The 21,218-nt window shown below is 41.4% G+C and overlaps 1 protein-coding gene across 10 annotated transcripts in view; it reads left to right on the plus strand.

Moving 5' to 3' along the window:
* The window catches only part of LNX2 (ligand of numb-protein X 2), a 62,168-nt gene extending 41,488 nt beyond the window's left edge, over positions 1-20,680 (plus strand). For 9 of the 10 annotated variants that reach the window (XM_075490832.1, XM_075490833.1, XM_075490836.1 and 6 more), the window contains 8 exons: positions 1,290-1,528; positions 2,621-2,820; positions 7,098-7,469; positions 9,001-9,147; positions 11,387-11,564; positions 13,360-13,591; positions 15,385-15,543; positions 18,326-20,680. In XM_075490832.1, the coding sequence (XP_075346947.1) occupies positions 1,290-1,528; positions 2,621-2,820; positions 7,098-7,469; positions 9,001-9,147; positions 11,387-11,564; positions 13,360-13,591; positions 15,385-15,543; positions 18,326-18,461 (1,663 nt within the window). In that variant the 3' untranslated portion in view covers positions 18,462-20,680. The remainder of the gene's footprint in view (positions 1-1,289; positions 1,529-2,620; positions 2,821-7,097; positions 7,470-9,000; positions 9,148-11,386; positions 11,565-13,359; positions 13,592-15,384; positions 15,544-18,325) is intronic. The other variant, XR_012773803.1, reaches the window with a different exon arrangement.
* The last annotated feature ends 538 nt before the right edge of the window (positions 20,681-21,218 follow it).

A 21,218-nucleotide genomic window follows, 5' to 3' on the forward strand; every position in this document is an offset into this window, starting at 1 on the left:
GAATAACTTTGTTAACATTTTGTCAAAATCCCTCATGCCAAAACAGTCTAACCATATATTTGTCAAATCCCCTTCACAGAATGCCAGAACAGAATTGTGATTTTCAAAACATTCTGATTTAACAAGTTAGGACATTGTTAGACTTCTGTTGTCTTTTTTACTCTGTTAACACATTTCTTCTCGTGTTGCAAAAATAAATCATTTCTTCTTTTGTTATAACAATCTGTCAAGTTCCCAAACAGGCAGTCCTTTCAAGAACACGGTTCCTTTTTTCTGACACTGCTGCAGTATGAGCATCTTTAGGTGGTCAGCAGCTCCAGAAGCAGGAACTTTAAGAAGGACATCAAATACTGTAAGAAGTGACATATCAGACACTGGCAAAACTGTCACACAGGCAGATGTAAGATTGATGTCCACATCCAATTATCTACACGTAAATGTAAGACCATTCGATAAATGAAGGCTTTCCTTGAATTTGCAACATTGCATCCCTTCTTTGCAATAAACTATTGTAGGATTTTAAACATAAGCAAAAAAATTATTGCATTAAGAATAATGGGAACTCACAAAAACGGGTTTATAGTGAAAAGCGCCAAATGCTGATGGAGCATTGTTACATGAAGAAAAGCAAAAAATTGCACCTCCTGTGTGAAGTCAGGAAAAAAAAAGGGAAGACAGGAGGAGGATGAACACCTTCTACTGATTCAAGAGGAGATGATGAGCAGAGCTGTTACTTTTGCTAAACTTTTTACACAAACTCCTAGACAAGTGTAATTTTTTTTCAGTATTTTAACACTTAGATTGCAATATAGGTAAATTTTATCTCGTTCCTCCACCAAATGACCCCAGGAAAATATAATCCTTCCTCCTCTTGGCTTACTAAAGTGAAAGGAGATTGATTGCTTCAGTGGGTCTCCGCATGTGTCTTTGAACAGGTCTTTTCTTCTGTGGAATTTTATGCCAGTCCTGTTTAATCTTCTCAGCAATGTTATCTTCCAGAAGCTGGAAAGTACGTAACAGAGTAAGTCCACGTTCAGAAGGTGTTACAGCACATTTAGTTCATGGCCAAAAAACTACATAGTAGAAGTTTTGTGAAGGCAGCAGTATTGTTTTGGGGTTCTGTCCACTAAAACGTATTTTGGCCTTAAAATCCAATGTGTTTAATATTTTTTATGATTAGTTTAAAGCTGTGGCTTTGAAGACTGATTTCATTTGTTGGGATCCTTGGGCATTTTGTGCTACAAACATCGTTGCAGGCTTGAAGCATGGTATAAATGTTGTCTTCACAGGTGTCCTGGGGCTTCTCATCGAAGGGTTGCTCTGGAGAGAAGGAAAATGAGCAAGCTGCAAGCAGAAGCAGAGGGGGAGAGCGGTCCCGGTGGGACGGAGCAGCCTAGCAGTTTATCTCCGGACGCAGATCAGGGAATAGTGCCAGCCGAGCAGAGCTTCACCTCGCCCGCCCTTCCCGTGTGGACAGACGAGCCCAGCATCGACAGTCTGCCTTTTGAGGAGAACACAGTAGCAGACAGTATGTCATCACTTATCTTCTCAAGTCTCTTTTATCAGATGTGGAAACATTTGTGGTGTCAGAGCTCGTCTCTTACCAACTGTGAATGCACATCTTCAACTTCTGCTCTTTTCTTTTGCAATTCCTGGAGAAATATTAGTGGGTTTCGGTTATATGCAAGTATACAACTGGGATAAGGTCACAGTTAGGAAGAAAAAAATCTCAGAGTTTGTGCCAGATACCATGATGCTGTATCATCATTTATCATATCATGGTGCAGTAGTTCATGTTAATCTACTAGTAGTGTTGGCCTTGCAGCGAGTCGGAAGGGGTGTATGTTCTGTAAAATTACAAAAGTTGTTTTCTAAGGTGAGATTTCTTTTCCCTTCCTCCCCCTTCCCCCCCTGCCCGGATCAGCAGCCTTCCCACACACAGAGTGCTGTCCTGCTCGAGTGAAAAGGCAGCTGAGTAACTCCTGCATCCATCTGCACCGAACGAGCAGTAACGTCTCTAGCATCTGGGATTTTAGAGAGGAAGCGCTGAGCCTTACCACAGAGGAAGGTGGTCCTGTCCCCTTCCTTCTCCTCTGTATTTGCCATCCTTTAGCATCCCCCTTTTTCCTCTTTAGTTGTCTCCATGTTTGCTTCAGAAATGGGCTCCTTCTCTTGACCCAGTAACTAAATAGCAGCTCCTAGTGCAGTTGTGAGACCTGATGCAGCTGATGAAGAGGCATGACCAACAGAGGCAGGGGTAATGCCTAAAACACATTTTTATTATCATCACCAAATATAAATACACAAGTGACCTAATTGGAAATGAAGTGTATGAAATTTATTATAAAGGACAGGATCCAAAGGGTTCAGAATATCCTTTTCCAATCCAGATGACCCCATTTCAGGAAGCATGGATGCTACTAAGTTGTTAGAGAGCTGTTTCTAACAAGCTAGGTGTTCCAACAAGTAGTGGAACTAATCCAGTTGCACTTGTTTAGTTTGTTGTTAAACCGTTGTTGTGTGGCCTGTCTACATTGTCCTTTGGTGATCTGCTTTACTGAAAGTGAATGAAGTAGGAAGGATATTAATAATCATCTTTCTTTTTAAAAATAATTGGCAGCAAATCAACAGCCACCTACCTTGCCTGAAGGAGAGATCACTACTATTGAAATTCATCGGTCCAATCCTTATATCGAATTGGGAATTAGCATAGTGGGTGGCAATGAAACGCCTTTGATCAACATTGTCATTCAAGAGGTTTATCGAGATGGGATCATTGCCAGAGATGGAAGACTTCTTGCTGGAGACCAAATACTTCAAGTATGGAACCTAATTACCTATTCTGTCTGCTTGCTTTCCATTCACTCTTTGCAGAACTGCCTTTTAAATGAGATGGAGGTTTTCCTTGTTGGACTATGTTGTGTAAATGTTAGCTTTGCAATTACCAGTTGGAAGGCAAATGAATATGCAGAGCAGAGCCTGTTGTTCTAGTACTTTTGGCTATCATGCTTTATGCTGTTTGTCGGACCAGTCCCTGGAATTATTTTTCCTCCTTAGCATCTCTTATCAATGTTTAAAATACAAGTTTATTTTTCTGTTTTTAAATGTTGTGGGACTTGGTCTTTATTTCAGCTTTATGTATGCTTTCCAAAGGAACCCAAGGTTACTTCTGGATAACAAGTTGGCATAATTTGTCCTATGTAAAAAGCAATTTGTGGACTGTAAGGCTGACTTCATATAAACTGTTATTTTAATCTGGCTTCACTGTTACCTTCCAATAGCCTAGACAGTTGTCGTGGTTTAACCCCAGTTGGCAACTAAGCACCATGCAGCCACTCGCTCACCCTCCCTGCCGGTGGGATAGGGGAGAGAATCTGAAGAGCAAAAGTAAGAAAACTCATGGGTTGAGATAAGAAGAGTTTAATAATTGAAATAAAATAAAATAATAATAATAATAGTAATAAATTGTAATGAAAAGGAAAACAACGAGAGAGGGAGGGGAACGAAACCCAGGAAAACCAAGTGATGCAACCACTCACCACCCGCTGACCAACGCCCAGCCTGTCCCCAAGCAGTGATTGCTGCTCCGCGGCCAATTCCCCCCAGTATATATACTGAGCATGATGCCATATGGTATGGAATAGCCCTTTGACCAGTTTGGGTCAGCTGTCCTGGCTGTGCTCCCTCCCAGCTTCTTGTGCATCTCCTCACTGGCAGAGCATGGGAAGCTGAAAAGTCCTTGACTAGTGTAAGCACTCCTTGGAAACAACTAAAACATCAGCATGTTATCACATTATTCTCATGCTAAATCCAAAACACAGCACTATACCAGCTACTAGGAAGAAAATTAACTCTATCCCAGCCGAAACCAGGACAGCAGTTGACCTGCGTCTTTCAGTATGTGTAAAAGAGTCAGTGATATTCTTCACTGGCATGATTTGAAGCAAGGTGCTCCAAATATTTTTCAAAACAAGTAAATAAACAATTAATATTTAAGTTGGTTATGATAGAGCATGTATTTTTGTTACGGTTTTAAGTAATTAGCTACAGACAGTGTAAAAAGATCAAATTCTATTAATTTTGGAGTTTTAGTTTTATAGTAGGGGAAGGGGTTGTTTATGGGACTCTTAAGAATGGCACTAACAGAGTTCTACATAAACAAGACAGTCCTCCAGTGTTCTTCTATTTTTAATCATTTCACCTGAAACAAAGGTATTACCATCATTTCAGAATTACTTCAGTAACAGTGTTTGCTTTTGATCTGATAGCCTAAGGTCAGTCCAAAATTAGTATCAGCCTTTTTCATTTCACTTTTTTGAAACCAAGCTGATAGAAGTAGCTTAAATACTGTAGTTACCCTTGGAATAAAATTAGTTTGCACTTCAGAAGGCACTTTTGAGAAACGTGCCTTTTCCTCTCTTGGAGTGTTAGCAGAGTGGCTGGCCAAGAAAGTAACCCAAGAGGTTTCCAGAATGTTGCCTTTTTAACAAGCAGTTGCAGGCACTGATTGAATGCTGCCTAATTTATTTCAATACTCAAGGGCTCTCCTTGGTTGCCAGAGTAGGGAGCTTGAGCTCCAGTGAAGCCTTGGAAATCCTTGCTGTTTGGGCAGGTGTCAATTGTAGTTTCCAAAGCCGTAAGTGGCAATAAATTGACTATAAATAGGATTTATAAACTGCAGTGAGTCTTCATTACCAATGTGCTGGCACTTGGGTTGTCAGATGCTAGGGGGGTGTCCATCAGAGTCCTTCTGTCATGCCAAGGGAGAGGTGCAGGAGGTAAAAGCCAGACTTTTTGGAAGGTACAATATCTTTATTGCTTTGAATTTACCTGTGCAGGTGCTGAGCTGTTGTATTAAAATGACCAGTCTCGGTCTCGGCCGGCTGTAATTAAGTGCAGAGTTAGATGCAGCTCAGTGTGCACGCTTCAGTCAGATATTTCTGAAAATGTCTTCAAAGGCTTTTATGAGCAGTAAAGGACTAAAAGAAAGCCAGAAAGGACTGCGAGGTGCAACTCAGCATTTTCTTGCCCAGTCAAACAAGAAGTATTACCCTTTCAAGATCTGAGGGAACAGCATTTAGTAACAGCTACATAAAAGCATGTGTTGTCTGCAAGGTATAGATAGGTGCCTAACATTTTCAAAGTGCTCTACAAATTGTCCCTTTTTTGTGCTGGACTGTGACTGTAATTCATGTAAAACATGTCCTAATGAGAATCTCTTTCCCCAAGAAATGCTAAGGCTGTTTTATTCTGAAATTGTGAACTGCCTTGTAGAAAGAAGAATTACATTTTATTGCATATATTCTTCTGTGCCCTTTGAATGCTTTCATATTTTATGTATTTACTTTAGCTAGCAACAGCTAAAAATAAAACTAATTTAATTTAAAGGCTCTGACGGATGAGCCCTAGTGGGTTTTGCTGGTGGCAGCTCTAAATGTTATTTCTCCTAGCTATGCCTCCCTTCTCTCTGCCCAAGGTTACAGCCTGTTTCGGGGCAGTAGCAGACCAGGGCACAGCTGTGGTTCCGTGTCTGAGCTCGCGGTGCGGCCGGGAGCGGCGGCTTTGTACTGGGCATGGGGCTGGAGGTGGCTCAGGGAGGGCTACCTCCCGCTTCGCTGCTGGAGCGGCAGCCTCTCGCAGGGGTAGGGTACCGGTGGGTATGGCTACCCCTTCACCGTGCTGAAACCACCGCGGCCAGATTGTTTGGCATTGACCTTTTGGAGCCCCTCAACTCAGACGCGTGATATAAACGTGGGGGCTGTTGTACATAGATTTCTGGGTCCTTTCTCTTCCTATTTTTTTAAAGTGTTAATATTGCTATTAGATGGTGGGAAGCTGCAGGTTTATATTTTTACTTACTTAGGTTGCAGTGGGGACCATTAAATGGCTTAGGTAAGGCAGGTCGGTATAGTCCATTTGGTGTTAGTTTCTATCTGCTGAAATTATGGGGCATGGGTTCCTCCATCAGTGCACAGTAGTACTTGCTAAAGATGACGTTTTAGTGTTAACTTTGAACCCCTTCTTACAGAACAAGGCAAATACAGCTTTTGTGCTGGTTTTTGTGGTGCTCTTGTTTTCTGCTCAATCTCATTGCACTGTCAATTTTTATCTTAACTTTATAGCGCAAGAAATGACTGAAGATTACTGGTCTTTGTATCAGTGGGCCACATAAAAAACACAATTCTTGTTTATAGGGAGGGAAAGTTTAATCTGGTTTTCATTTACAACTGAATTTTGAGTGATACAGGTTATAAGTCTGAAATTCTGACCTAGTTGAAGTTGGTGGAAGATCTCCTAAGTTCATGCTAAGACTTCAGAACTAGTACAACCACCTTTTTCTACTGTTTTTAGGAACAAATTTCATTATTCTGGATTTCAAAGTTTTTTTTAATTTTTCACATCATGGAAGTACTGCATATTGTTAGACATAAGCTTTCTTCAGACATTTGGATATATTCTTTTTATAGCTATTATTTTATAGTTTTAAGTGATGCTGGGCTTGATACTGAAAGCACATGCAAAGTTCTCGTCCTGGAGAACAAACAATGTGAAGATCTAAGGAAGACAACTGTAGGAGACCAGGAGAACAAAAACCCTGGACCATGATGACAGAGGGTGTTCACCGTTAGAGAGATGTTGTCACCTTTGTGGGAAATGGCCTCAGGTTCTGCCAGGGGAGGTTTAGATTGGATATTAGGAAAAATTTATTCACTAAAAGGGTTGTGAAGCATTGGAACAGGCCGCCCAGGGAAGTGGTTGAGTCACCATCCCTGAGGTATTCAGAAGACCTGTAGATGTGGTGCTTAGGGACATGTTTTAGTGGTGGACTTGGGAGTGCTAGGTTAATGGTTGGACTTGATGATCTTAAGGGTCTTATCCAGCCTAAAAATAGGTTTGTACATTGAGCAGCCAAAGTGGGTTTGCACGAGAGGATGGAAGGATGAAAGAGGAAGCCTGGTAGGGTCAGATACGTAGGTTGTTCCAAGGCTGGTTTTGCAGTGAGCTCTGAATTTAGTTTGGAAAGGACTTTATTTCCATAACCAGGAACAATTAAACACATGAAAATATCATTCTGATTTTTTGTTGTTGTTTTGCAGGTCAATAGCTTTGACATAAGCAACGTGTCTCACAACCACGCTCGAGCTGTGCTTTCCCAGCCTTGCTCGGTGCTGCACCTCACTGTGCTGAGAGAGAGGCGGTTCGGCAGCCGCACGCACAACCACGCGGACACCACCAGCTCCTTGCGGGAAGACAGCTTTCAAGTGACGCTGCATAAACGCGACTCCAGCGAGCAGCTTGGCATTAAACTTGTACGCAGAACAGACGAGCCGGGAGTTTTCATTCTCGACCTTTTGGAAGGGGGGTTGGCTGCTCAAGACGGCAGGCTCTGCAGCAACGACCGTGTACTTGCAATCAACGGACATGACTTGAAGCATGGGACACCTGAGCTTGCTGCTCAGGTTATACAGGTAATTTGCATTCCCTACCTGAGTCCTTAGCTCAGCTTTATTTCTTGGGCAAAGCCTGGGGTAGAGTCTGTCCCGGACAGAACAGCTTGTGTAACGCCTAAAAGCCTGCAGCGATGCAATTTGCTGTGATTTATGTTCTGGAAATAATAGTGCAAAACAAGGTCTGCTTTGGCACCTAGCAGATGAACTTCACCTCCTCAGAAATGAAAAGTGCATTAGTTTTCCCTGGTATACAGCCTGAAGGTTAGAAGACTGCTCATGTGAGCAAGGAGAGTACCAGGTAGCCTATTGCTTAGCAGAAAAAAAATGAGGATTATTATTATATTTATATATGTACTGTAGTTTTAATCTCTCAGTAAGATCTATAAAAGTGGACTTTGTTTTGTATTGATTTGCCTGTGCATGGAATTGGGGTTAAAACAGGAAAGTGATTTGTCAGACTTCATAGAGGCAACAGGTAGCAGCTGGCAAGAAAAAAATAGGTCTTCCATGAGTCCCGTGCAGTAAAACTCATTTTCTGAGTGTTCAAGAAAGGGCTATTCCAAATAACTGGCTCTGCTCTGGACACAAATATTACCCAAAGCACGATGCAGTCTGACATATGACCATTCCCTGTTCCCACAGAAAAACCTTTAGTCCATGCCTTTCCCAGTCTGTAAGGAAACAGCTGCAGCACATTGCTGCTTCCTGCTGACTGGATGTTGGTGCAAATTGCCTTTTCTTAGGGAAGTTGGAATAGACCAGTAGTAGGTTCTTGCAGTCTAGCGCAGTCGTCTTTGCTTAACCCAGCACCACGTAGAGAGCTGCAATACAAATGAGTAGTAAATATGTGTTCCAGGTATCGTTTTAAGAGCTTCCACAGCAGTTAAAGGAAAATAACAATGATCTTGGGAATTATAATTTCAGTTTGTCAGTTTTTGGATACAGTGAAGCGGCCAGAGTTTTACACTGGGTAACTTCTATCTGTTGAGGTATATTTTTGCGGCAACGGAGAGCTGATGTTTCATTTAACATCTGGTATCCGAGTTTCCTAATATTCCCCAATATACAGAATTTGATGGTCTGTTCATATATACCATCTTTCTTGGAAGTCTTTTTGGGGAATACCAGAGGTGTTCAGAGCTTTTGACCAAAATCTTGCAGACCCTGGAGCCATCACGTGGGCATTTCTTTCTTTTATTGCTACATGCTACTGAAGGTCGCAGAGGGTGCAAATGGAATTGGGTGATTTTTAATGTTTGAAGCTTCATAACACAAAGTGAGAAACAGTCCTTTTGGCAAAGGATTTCCAGCTGATACAGATGTAACACCAGGGGAAGAGCAGGAGTGTTAATATCGCCTCTGTTCTGGGGGGAATTGCAGCAAGAAGCAAGTAAGGGACTATGCAGTCTAAGAAGTTTTTGGCACCCGCAGGAACTGGAAAACAAACTCTGCTGTCGTCTTGTTTCATATTTCATCATACGTTTTCCTCCCCCTCTGCTAATAATCAATATCCTATCAACTTCATTAGTTTGTTTTATATATTCAACAGGCTAGTGGGGAGAGAGTAAATTTGATCATCTCTAGACCCCTGAAGTCACAGACGGTCAGTATTATCCGAGACACGGGGACTCACAACAGCAACTCACACCAACACCAGTCCCAGCAGCTGTTTCACAGCAGACCCAACTCACATAAGGTTGGTGTTTCTCTTTCTAAGAGGTATAAATACAGTTTTAGTCTTGTGATGGTCTAAGTGTGTAGCAAGGCAAGATTGGAAGAAGGGGTTATATCTTCTCTTTTACTTACTTTTTTTTTTTTAAAAGACAACTTCCAAGTACTCAAGTCCTGCATTATGTCTGGAGTGGAACAAAAGATATGCAACAACTTTTCAATACGTTTTAGGTTTGCTGACTGCAATGAAAGCAGCAAGTTCTCTGAGCTCATACAGCTGTAGTTGTTAGACCTTGTCTAAAACAGTGGCTCGTGTTACTGCTGCATGGGAGAGCCATCATTCAAGAACGTTATTTTTTGTTGCTGCTGTGCTGGCTGCAACCAGCAAGGACAGGAGATGTGGTGCACACCATCCAGCATATAAAGAGCATGTTGGAGGGATGTGTCATCTCCTCCATGAGCTAGCAGTGCTGGCTGCAAGACTGCTAAGTTGTGTAGGGTCAAGCTGGGAGGGAAAGGCAGGAGGAAGAGACTTCCATGAAGCTAGTGTCAAATTATCCAGAAGACCTGCAGAAATAAAGCCTGTGCTTGCTTCTTGTAGTTAGAAAAATATGACTTCTCACTGTTGACAAGTTGATTTTGTGAAATAATTGTCAAGTTGACCATGTCAACCAAGCCACCTTTCCTCCTGTCCTGTCCTGTCCTGTCCTGTCCAAGCCTCCTTTCCTCCTGTCCGGATGTCTGTTGGCATCACTGTTTAACGTCATACTTCTGTTGGGAGGGTTTACGTGTGTTGATAGTATTTTATTCTAAAAGTTTGGGTAATTTCAGAAAAGAACAAGTGAGGCTCTAGGAAGCTTGTTTTCCTCCTGAATACAGTTAGTGGCTGTTAGTACTTGCCACAACATTAGGCCATATCAACACAATGATTACAGCTCATCTATATCAGAGCTTGAACCCACTTTCCATCTGACAGCATGGGTTGTGTTCATATCACAGTTGCAAAGTTGATCTGTTGGCTGGGCTGATTTCCCTCATGTATCAATGCCACCCGTGGGCTCTTTCAAAGTGGGAAGTCCCATGTAACCACAAGTGGATATTTCCCATGTTTCATACCATTTATCTTTGTCTCTCTTTCATTAACCTACAGTTGGCTTAGAAGTCTCGTGGCTTAAAAAATGTTTATATAATTGTATGGCACCAGCCAGTTACTCCTAAAGCCTGAAGACTTAAGGAGCTGTCTTTATAAGCTATGCTGTGTATACGTATAGCTACATATGTGATTAACATGTATATGTGAGGAGCAGAGTGAGTCAGAAGGAGCATGTGGCATTGGAAGTCGGAGAAAGCAGTGTTGCCATTTTCTAAGAGAAGGCAGGGGAATAAATAAGTATTTGTAGTTGGAAGAATCTCCTAGGTTACTTCTTCTGTTATTTTGGATTCCTTGCAAATATTCTATTGATTTAAGATGCTAGTATAGGTATATGTGCCGTGGTTTGAATGTATCACTAAATACCCTGAAGAGGAAGAGCTTCAGCAAATAAAATATACTTTGATTCAGGTTTAGATCCTTTTGACGGGGCAAAACTAAATACGGGCTAAACTTTATAATTCAGGTGTTAGAAAACGAAATACAGGATCTCTTCTTGCTTCAAGTTTGGGTCTTCGTTGTAATCGTTAAGGAGTCTGCACAAGGCACCCATTACCAGCCTATAGCATTGATTGACCTTAGTTACTTTGTGCTCTGGGAGATTCTACATACCAGCTGCGAAAGGAAACATGATGTATTAAGGGCTTTAAATGGTCTCTTTTTGTCAGTGTGAAAACACATGCGTGTTCATTTCTTAGGAGCTTCTTTGTAGTTCTGGGCCATATTCTACTGACAAATGAGGTAACGCTGATGTGCACCAAGACATCAAAAGATTTGTTTCTGGTTTGTGTCCACTCTTTTGACCATATGGTTTTGTAGTGCAGTCCTAAAATTTAGCCTATTCCAGTGTATTATGCTAAAAAAAACTGGAGTGAGTTTTTCAAGATGGGCCTTTATGAACTTTCTGTCTATATTTGATGTCTACATTAGTACCTTTTTTGGGTTGGTTTTTTTTTTCTGGTCTGGAGGAAATCCAGCCAAAGCTGACTTAGTCCTTTTAATCTATTCTGTTATAGTGCCAAAGTATAGCTTTGGGGTGTATTTAGTTGTGTTTTGTTCTGGTTTGTTTTTTTTTTTTTAAGTTTTAACAATGTTATTTATCCTTGTCAAACAGGATCTCTCCCAGTGTGTTACATGCCAAGAAAAGCACATTACTGTGAAAAAAGAGCCACATGAATCTCTGGGAATGACAGTGGCAGGAGGCAGAGGCAGCAAAAGTGGCGAACTGCCCATCTTCGTGACAAGTGTTCAGCCTCATGGGTGTTTGGCAAGAGATGGCAGGATTAAACGAGGTGGGGCTTGGCTTTCCTGGTGGCACGGGTGGCCTCTGGTTGCTGTTTGATGAGTACGTTCTCTGGAGTCAGGTGGTGTCAAAAAGTCTTTTCACAGATGTAGGGAAGCACTGATGGATGCTTCTCTTCATGTTTCAATAATGGAAATAGAGTATTTAGTATTGCCCTTCCACCTTTTCTAGGAAAGGGATGTTTAGAGAATGATAGCAGGGGAAGCGGATAAGGCCAGGAAATGTCAGGTTAAATTCTTTAAAGCTGACACTAATCCCCTGAGCTGAGAGGGTCTGGTGCGATGCTTTGTACTGCAACACACGCATCCTGTTTTTGTGTTTCATTTGGTGGGCTGGGCCCCATCTCTGTCCGAGGAATCTCTGCTCCTCAGTATAATATCTGAACAGCAGAGTTGCTCTGATGGCAGGCCACAGCTCACCCATGCTAAGTTTACCCCCAAAGCTACGTCAGTGTTGACCCTGGTTCCTGAATGCTTTCTTATCCTCTGGGACAGCTTGGGTTTGCCGATCTTCAGGGGTGCTACCAGCACCCAGCCTTGTTCCTCAGCTTTGCAGAAGGGAACCAGGAGGTGGAGGTTAGACTTGGTGTAGGTGAAGGCAGTCCTGCCTGATCGATAGCAAAGCATTTGATGATTAAAACATATTGTGTCGTATGTGAAACAAAGACTGCCTATGGGATCTCTGTGATTCAGAGTTCACAGAATTGCAGACTGTTTTAGGAAAGAAATTTAGGAACAAAACTTCACAGATTGCAAATTTAAAACCAGTGTGGGAGCATCCTTATACGCTTCTGAGAGAGGGAGATTTACACCCACATACCAACGGGTATACTTTCTTTTTCTGTACTACTATGAAAAACACACTTCATAGAAGAATCACAATTGCAGTTTCATTGTGTAACATTAAAGTAGCCACAGCAGTGACAAAAGTGATTTCAAGTGAAGCTGCACCTCAACTTTAGCTTTCCCTGGGAGGAAAAAGCTTTTAAAAAATTACTCTCATTCCAAATGTGACCCAGGTGTTTGCATGTTTGCTTTGGTTTTTCTGACTTTCATCAGTAAGTGAGACACTGTGTGAAAGAGGAGACTGTCACTGCTTGGACAGTAAATAACATTCTTGTTTTCATCCTGAGGCCTTTTAAAAATATTCTGAAACAAAATAAAAATTGTGGCAATTTTTTTAGTGGCTTTGACTCTTTCCAGATTATCTCTGTAGAAATGCTCGCTCTTTCTTCTAATGAACTGGGTTTTGTACCAATCTTTCCAGTAGTTTTTGAATTCTATTTTGTTCTCCTGAGTAACAGGTTAGAAAAAGCAGAAGACCTAAAACACTCTGTGGAGCCTCACTTATCTCCAAGAGCTGGTTACTTTGTGGTGCCTGTATTGTTCTTTCCATCGTTCTTCCTTCCCTTTTAAAGTTGGGGTGGACCTAAGATCCACTACTGGAAACGATGGTGTAGTGGCATCTGCAATAGCAGTTGCAGCAGAGATGGTGAGGTGCTTAGGTAATTTCTATCTCAAATTTTCAGGGCAACGTACCATAGAAGCCACAGGATTTGATGTGTTACGTGGAAATAAATGATACTGATCCAGCTTAATAGTTCAGTACATTAAAGTTTCAGACTGACAGTATAAGGCTTCAGAGCTATTCACATTCCCAGGCTGTTAGTTCAGACTGTCTCAGCTCCAAAAAATACAGTATTAAATGAAACCCTGGGGCGGGAGGTGCTGTCGGTAGGAACGACTCTGACAGACTGATGTGTTCTCACTTGCACCTTTGAACAGGTGATGTGCTGCTGAACATCAACGGCATCGATTTGACTAACCTAAGTCACAGCGAGGCAGTGGCCATGCTGAAAGCTAGTGCTGCCTCTTCGGTAGTTGCCCTGAAAGCCCTGGAAGTCCAGATTGTAGAAGAACAGCCCCAGGCTAATGAAGAACAATTGAGTACCATCAGTGAAAATGAATACGATGCCAGTTGGTCACCATCATGGGTCATGTGGCTGGGACTTCCAAGGTATGGAATTAATTGATAATTAGTTACCTGTTTTAAGCTAAGTCTGAGAGAGGTTGAGACCTCTCTTTGTCTCAGAGACCTCTCTGAGACAAAAGCAGAGACCTTATTAGTAGCAGCACACCTGCCCTTATTTCTGCCTGACCGACCATCTCAGCTATATTCAGTTGGCAGTGTGCTTGGGAAGACGGCGGTGAACAGGAGCAATGTTTTCTTAGGAGACTGGAAGATGAATAGACTTGGTTTGTCCCTTCACAAACCGTAGTAACTACCTACCTGGATTCTTCTCATTGAACACAAGTTATCTTTTCTATTGCTTAACCGTATCATAACTTCTGTAGAATATCTGAAACCAGAGAGATTATTAATAAAGGCACAAAGTATTTACCCACGTGTCTCTTTGCTAATCCACTACCTAAATTTACGAGGCCAAATATACAACTTTAGAATATTGGATCAGACTTGCCATTCTCGCAGACTCCTGACACAGGTCTCTTGCACACATGCAAGCCCATAGTTACAAATCCTCATGTGTTTCTTTCAAGAACCCACTACTGTCTCTGCCAAACATAAAAACTCCCCAAGATTTGCAGCGAGCTCCCTCTCCTTGACTAACCTGCAGTCTGCTGGACATCACGGTGTTTCATTTTTACTCTGCTGTTTTTCACTCTCTTGTGGCTACAGCTATAAGCTCATTCTGGCATTGCTTGCTATCAAGAAGAGCTTCCCACTACAGCAAATAGTGTTATTAACTTCAGTCAGGGCACGCAGGTTAATTCATCTCCCTCTGAAAGAGTTACCAGGCTCAGGTCTGTAGTTTAAACATAAAACCCCAACAAGAACCAGGCATATTGGTAGCAGAACTGCAGTTGAAGATAACAGAACCATGTGTTGACCCTCCAAAGATTTCACACTTTTTAATTTAATTTTCTGAGTTTTACTATCAATTAATTTCTCTTCCATTCAAGTATTAATTAGTTACCTAGTCTCAAAAACAGCTCTCAGTTTTGGTAAAAGTACTTCCTTTCCATGCTTCAGCAGGGGTTTATTGCTTATATACTACAGATGCCCACGTGTGGCTCCTAAAGTTACTCTATGCATTGTGCTGCTCTTCTTTAAAGGAGTGTTGTACATCAGTGAAGAACTTGGCGTCTTTTTTACCCAAAAGTTAATTTCTATGTTGTGGGTGTTTTTTAATTACAGTCATTGCCAAATTCATTGGCGAGAATTAGTTTTCACTGGGGGAGATAACATGTACCAGTACAGTTAATGAAGCATGATCTGGATTATTTATATTCTGTGTAATAAAATGGTTAATCATTTATATTTTCATTACTGGTGATGCATCAGTTCAGAGGTAGAGAAGATGATGCATGGATTTTTTAGATCTTTACTTAAAGTAGAAAAAGCCTAAACTGGCTGGGGGTGGAAGAAAAATGCGCTGTATTTTTGATTTGCAAACTAAACACATTGGATATCCATTTTCCACCCACGTTCTTGCCACCTATGAAAACCCTAAAATGCCATTCTATTACTGTCAGTTTACAGAGTTAACTGTGTTTAAGTAATTATTCTAGCACTGCATTATTTCTTTTAAAACACTTTTCTGTCTCAAGATTGTGGGGTTTTTTGGTAATCGGTTTGAACATTGTAAAATTACTCTGTTTGGGAACAGAAGTCTAATCACCACACTTATCACAGTGGTAATGATGAGCAGGTGTTGTGCCTACCGTAAAAATATCTATATGTGGTATACACGGCTTTCTCTCTTGCTATCCTCTGCTTCCATTCCACAGCTGCCTACATAGCTGCCATGACGTAGTACTGCGGCGGAGCAATTTAGGGAGCTGGGGTTTCAGCATCGTCGGTGGCTACGAGGAGAACCACACGAACCAGCCTTTCTTCATTAAAACAATTGTTCTTGGAACTCCCGCGTACTTTGATGGAAGATTAAAGTAAGCTAAAATAACAGTAATAATAATCAACACTTAAATAGTTACGTGCTGGTGCAACTAATTGCTTAATGAAGTAGCATCTTGTGCTGGGGCAGGTCATGCAGCCCAGTAGTGCTTTGCCTCCCTGATGAGTGTGATGCAGGGAAGTATGGGGTGTTTCTGCTGTGGAAACGGCATCTGTCAGAGGTGGTGCTTGTGCTGACACCTCTGCCATCTCCCGTCCTCCTCCCCAGCTGCAGTGCCGATGTCACCTGCTGTCTCCGTCTCCCTGTTGAACTCTTCTTTAGGCCAAGAGACGGTGCAAAATGTGTATGTGCAGAAGCAGCTAGTTCGTAACATTTTTGTCTTCCTAGAGAACAGCTAAAAATTAGAACTTCTGTAAAGTGGGGAAAACTGCTTTATCCTTTCATATAGCCTTCTGAAGCCACTGCTGGAAACTCTGGTGCTGAAGGTGGGTGCTGCTGCTTCAATGGAAGGGCAAGAAAGTAGATGAAAAAGATCTCTGAAAAGATCGTTAAAGAACCACGTCCCCCATGCCAGTGCCCTGAGAGTCATTAGTTGGCAGGAAAGACACCGATAAATGAGGCAAGTTCAGCGAAGGCCCCTGAGACGGTGGGAGCTGGAGCACTTGCCTCGCGAGGAGAGGGCTTCAGGGGCATCTAACAGCTCCTTCCAGTACCTGCAAGGAGATTATCAAGAAGACAGAGCCCGGGCTTTTCACAGTGGTGCAGGGCGAGAGGACAAGAGACAACAGGCACGAGCTGAACAAAAGAGGTTGAGACTGATTATAAGGAGAAGCTATTTCCCTGTGAGGACGGTCAGGCAGTGGCACAAGTTGCGTGGTCTCTGCCCTTGGGGGTTTCTGAGACCTGACTGGATAAAGCCCTGAGAGACCTGGTCAGATCTCACAGCTGACCTTGCTTTGAGCAGGAGATGGGCCTAGAGACCTCCTGAGGTCCCTTCTGACCTTAAAGATTATATGATTCTACTTACACGTTATGTTTGGATGCAACCCCCAGGTCTAGTATCCATATATGCATCTTAGCCTCGTTTAGGATTAGTTCAGAACTAGGATTTACAATTCCTATTAAAGGTTCTCTTGTTCATAAACTGATTTTTTGTGAAGGTGGCAGTAAAGAATATGCAACTTGAAGTTTTATGGCATGATTTTTACATGTAGATTTACTTACAAAGCAACTTAAGAAAAAAATGTACTTATGCCTAGAGCCTTGCCAGTAATTGATTTTTCAGTTCAATGACTAAGCAAATAAATGAAAAAATAGCTTGGCTGAACACAAAATTACATTTTTTGGCCAGCTATGAAACAGTTTGGATTAAATGAAAGATTTCAGTTCAACCCAAAGTAAATAATTTCAGATTGGGGAATTAATAACTGGAAGTCTTCAAATGGAAATTCAAGCATCATTCCTAAGAAGAGGGGAAGAGTGGCTGTGGTCACACTTACCCCCTTGTAAGGACTGGAAAAGATGCTCTTGTGTGGTATTGTGATACAGTACCCTCTGTTCAATGTCCTGTCTCACTGAGAATATGAACTTAGAAAAGGGCCATCAACAAGGGAGAGCTCCTTAGAGCCTGCACCATGAGTTATCCTGGGGCAGGTCTTTTTGAAGCTGTTCTGTTTTGTTTAAATTATCTAAATGTTTTGTTAGGCTAGAGAGGAAGGGGGAAAATAACTTCACAGTTCAACAGTTAAGACATTTTTCTGTCTACGTTATCTGTCTGGTGTCGTTTTATAGAAGGTGAAATGATTTCAGCAGAAAGGCTGGGTGAGCGAGACCCCACTCAGTGAACCGTAGCGTTGTGGTTTGGGTGATGGGGTACCTTGGTTCAGGCAGAGAAAGGCTTTTGAATGCACATTTGACCGGTGTTGGTCACACCGGCTCTTCTTCCTCTGCTCTGTCCTAGTGGAGGGCACCGGGAGAGCTCAGGAGAGCATCCGTTTGCCATGCATTTTGGTGCCGTTTTGGTGCCATTTTGGTGCCCCCAGTAGCTGGGAGGATTGGTTTCAGGAAGAGTCCAGAGTCGTGTTCCACTGCTCTGGGGGATGCCAAACAGACGCTCAAGTCACAGAGGAGAGATGCCTGGAGATGGAGCATGCTCAATGGAGGAAGAACTTAGGTGCTTTTTTGAAGTTTCTCTTGAGCTTGTAAAAAATGAAATTTAACCCTTCGAGGTCAATTTTCTCAAGGCTGGCAAACAGCACCCTCCCAAATTTCTATTCCCTGCTTCAAAACACAGAGATGCTACAGCTTCTCAGCTGAACCATCTGCTGAGGGAGATTACAAGCCAAATGGTTACATTTGACAAAATCGTAAGCCATTGAAAACAAGGTTCTCAGTTGGAATGCGGTTGGTAACCATAAGGATCTTTACTTACACCTCCTACAGTAAAGGCATGTTTGGTGTAAATGTGTTATAATCCACACAAACAAACAGAAATGCTTCTGTCATGCACACGCTATCTCATTATCTTCTCTTGACTCCATTAGATCTTTCCAGCTCTCTCCTGACATTTCCCTACAGGTCAGCTCTTAATGCAGAACTACCTTTGTATTAGAACTGAATCGCAGTGATTTGGGAATTTCCCAGATGAGTTTCAGTAGTAAAACAGGCTTAAAAATGAGCCCTTCGGGATTTTTTTAGCTACACTTCTAACCTGATGGAAACCTATCACGCCAGAGGTGAAGTGCTGTTTGTTGGTGTGTACTAGTTACTGCAGAGCAGTAATCGTCATTTGTTTTTTTTTCTTCTTGTGTTTTTAGGTGTGGTGATATGATTGTTGCTGTAAATGGACTATCCACAGTTGGAATGAGCCATTCTGCACTCGTTCCCATGCTGAAGGAGCAGAGGAACAAAGTAACTTTAACCGTGATTTGCTGGCCTGGAAGCCTCATATAGATTTGTGAATCACTTCTGTTCAAGCAGCTTCTTTTTCTAGATAGCTGGCAGAAAAATCTCCTCTATCTTTTTTTCCCTATTGATACAGCTGGTTATAAGCAGGGCCAAAACTGCTGCATTTTCTTTTTTTATGGGCCTCTCAGACTCACTCTATGTATCTTTCCATCCTGAAATAGCCATTTCTGTTTGCTATATCCATTGCTGACGCAAATGCAAATATACAGGAGCTCACAGAGAAACTCCCAGTCCGATATGGCTGACATTGAGCTTTCCCCGTCAGGCTTGTAGAATCAGCAGAAGAACTTAGTGGTTCTTTGGGTTTCTCTGCACAGTCTTCAAGTTATATGTGATATATAAATGTAATAGCCATGTGCCCGTTCTTCCCCGCGAAGAGAACGTGTATCAGTACCGCAGTGACACATCTATCTGCTGCTATGAATCAAAATCTGTTTCCAAAGGTATGTCTTTCCATTTCGTAAGCCTTTCTATTTTTGATTCAATATTTCAGACTGATTCAAGAAATCCATCTTAGTCCTCCGAAATTACTTGGTCCCCCAAATTTTTCTTGCAGGGCATCAGTGTTCGTAGAAAAGTAGGACAAAAGCCTGATATTACTGGAATTTTTATAAAGTGCAATAATTGGACTCTTTGTTAGGAAACTTTAATATATTACAGAGTTTGTATCCTATGACAAGAAATATGGAAGTAATTACTGTTGCAATGCTGGCGAGAATACACATGCCCGAGGTCGCCTTTGAGTGAATGGCTTGCAGTATTAGACTTTACTTCACAAATGAATGTTTTGCTATGTCAGAGAATTTTGATGAACGTTTTTACAAAGATCATTTTTACCGTTTCTATTGTAGTTGTCAGCTCTCTTTATTCATGTGTGGAAACAATACTTTGACTTGTACTTTCTAAATGAGAGAATTATTTCCAGGAAAAAAAGCAAGCTATTAAGAAACCATACGTTATGGTTTACAGGTGAGCAGGCTGGAAGGAAGGCTCTTTGAATTCAAGTCCAACTGCAAAGTAAGCTGCGAAGTTCACTCTTATTCTGTCACCTCCTGACAAATGTGCAAATGCCTTGATATCAAATGCTGAAACGATCTCTCTTGTATTTCAGGATATTTTTTTTTCCTTTAGAGAGCACCTGCTATTAAGTTGTCAGTAAGAGTAATAGTATTTATCTTGGATTGTATTTAGTATTTTTACAAACCAACCTGTAACTTCTAGACTTTGCCTTTCCGTGATATTTCCAGGCTAAGCACCCATTTGTTTAAGAAAAGAGGGGTGGAGCGCAGAAAGAAATGTGCTGACCTGGAGCAAACCCTGTGTGTTGTCAGTATTCTGCATATTTGAAAAAGAGCTTCATTTATAAACCAGGTTCCCAACCTGAACTGATTTTATGAATGACCTCTGTATTGTATTATTAATTACCAGAGAATGTATTTGAGAATCACAGCATATTTCAATTGTGAAGCATGAATTTTATTTTCAAACCAAGCCGGTATAATATCGGGGCATATTATCGCATGTCATTAATTCTAGTAATTCCAGTAGCTTTGTTTTCAAAAGAAATAAAGTTACTCTTTTGCAAAAAAATTGTAAAAATCTCATATGAATGGTTTCATTCCTCTCCGTAATGTATGCTATCAATTTAATTTCATAATATTAAAATACAAAAGAATGTCCTCTACAGTATATTACTGTACTGAGAATCTTTGTTTCTGAAGCAAACACCAAACTTATTTGATACTCTGATTTGAGAACAAGTTCCTCACATCCCCAGATGCTGTTTAACTGTATACTTTGCTCTTAATGCAGATTTTTTTGTAAAGTAAATCTTAGTGTAGACTTTAGGGAAGATTTTGACACACGTACTAGATTTAATGTTTTTTATTTTAAAAGTCACACTTTTCATTCAAAACTCTACAAAAATCAGATTTTTAGATTTTTTTTTTCTTTTATATGTGTATGTAACAAAAGCATGGGTTAGCTTAAACTGTGCGGTTTTGTTTCCATTTGCTGTAGCTTTTGATCAGAATGTCTAGCGATAAAACCTTTCTGAATTAGTTCCCTTCCTGAATCATTTTTCCCCTTTCTCTTGTAGCTGCATAGTTGGGTTTGGTTTTCTGTGCCTTCTGTTTTAAATTATTTCAAGATTATTCCCCCCCCCCCCCCCCCCCGATATTGCTATCTAATTGTATGGTATTAATGAAGGATGAATGAAAATAAAAGTTCATTCTACTCATTGTCATAACTCAAAGTATTGTCTCGCTCTTTGCAAAACATGTGGGTAGCTCAATGCAGACTCAGTTTAAAGATACTTCTTTTCTGCTGTGATTTATCATAAATTACAGTTAGTGAATGTACCAAAAGAGTCTGAGGGCATGCTCGTCCTGCCCGGGTAACATACCGGCTGTTTAACCAGTAATTCCAGCACTGAGAAGTGTTTCTAAAGGAGAGGTAAGATCTGTGCCTTATGGTACTTTGCTGCAAGCAGTGTTTCCTCTTCTCCCCTCAACGCCAGCTGGTACCGATCAGCTGGAGGATGTTTTCACAGCATAGATTTGATGCAAGGAGACAGCCTTGCTGGAAACATCAGTTTTACAGCTGAAACTTGAGCCTCCTGGTAATCAGTTCCCATCTCCATCTCCTGCGGGCAAGTATGCTCTATCTTTAGATGTCTGCGAAGTTGGAATGAGTCTAAAAGCAGTTTCTTAATGATTTGCAGTAAAATTGCCCAGAACCTGG

The sequence above is a fragment of the Mycteria americana genome, chromosome 1 (genome assembly GCF_035582795.1).
Source record: "Mycteria americana isolate JAX WOST 10 ecotype Jacksonville Zoo and Gardens chromosome 1, USCA_MyAme_1.0, whole genome shotgun sequence".
In the NCBI taxonomy this organism is placed as follows: domain Eukaryota; kingdom Metazoa; phylum Chordata; class Aves; order Ciconiiformes; family Ciconiidae; genus Mycteria; species Mycteria americana.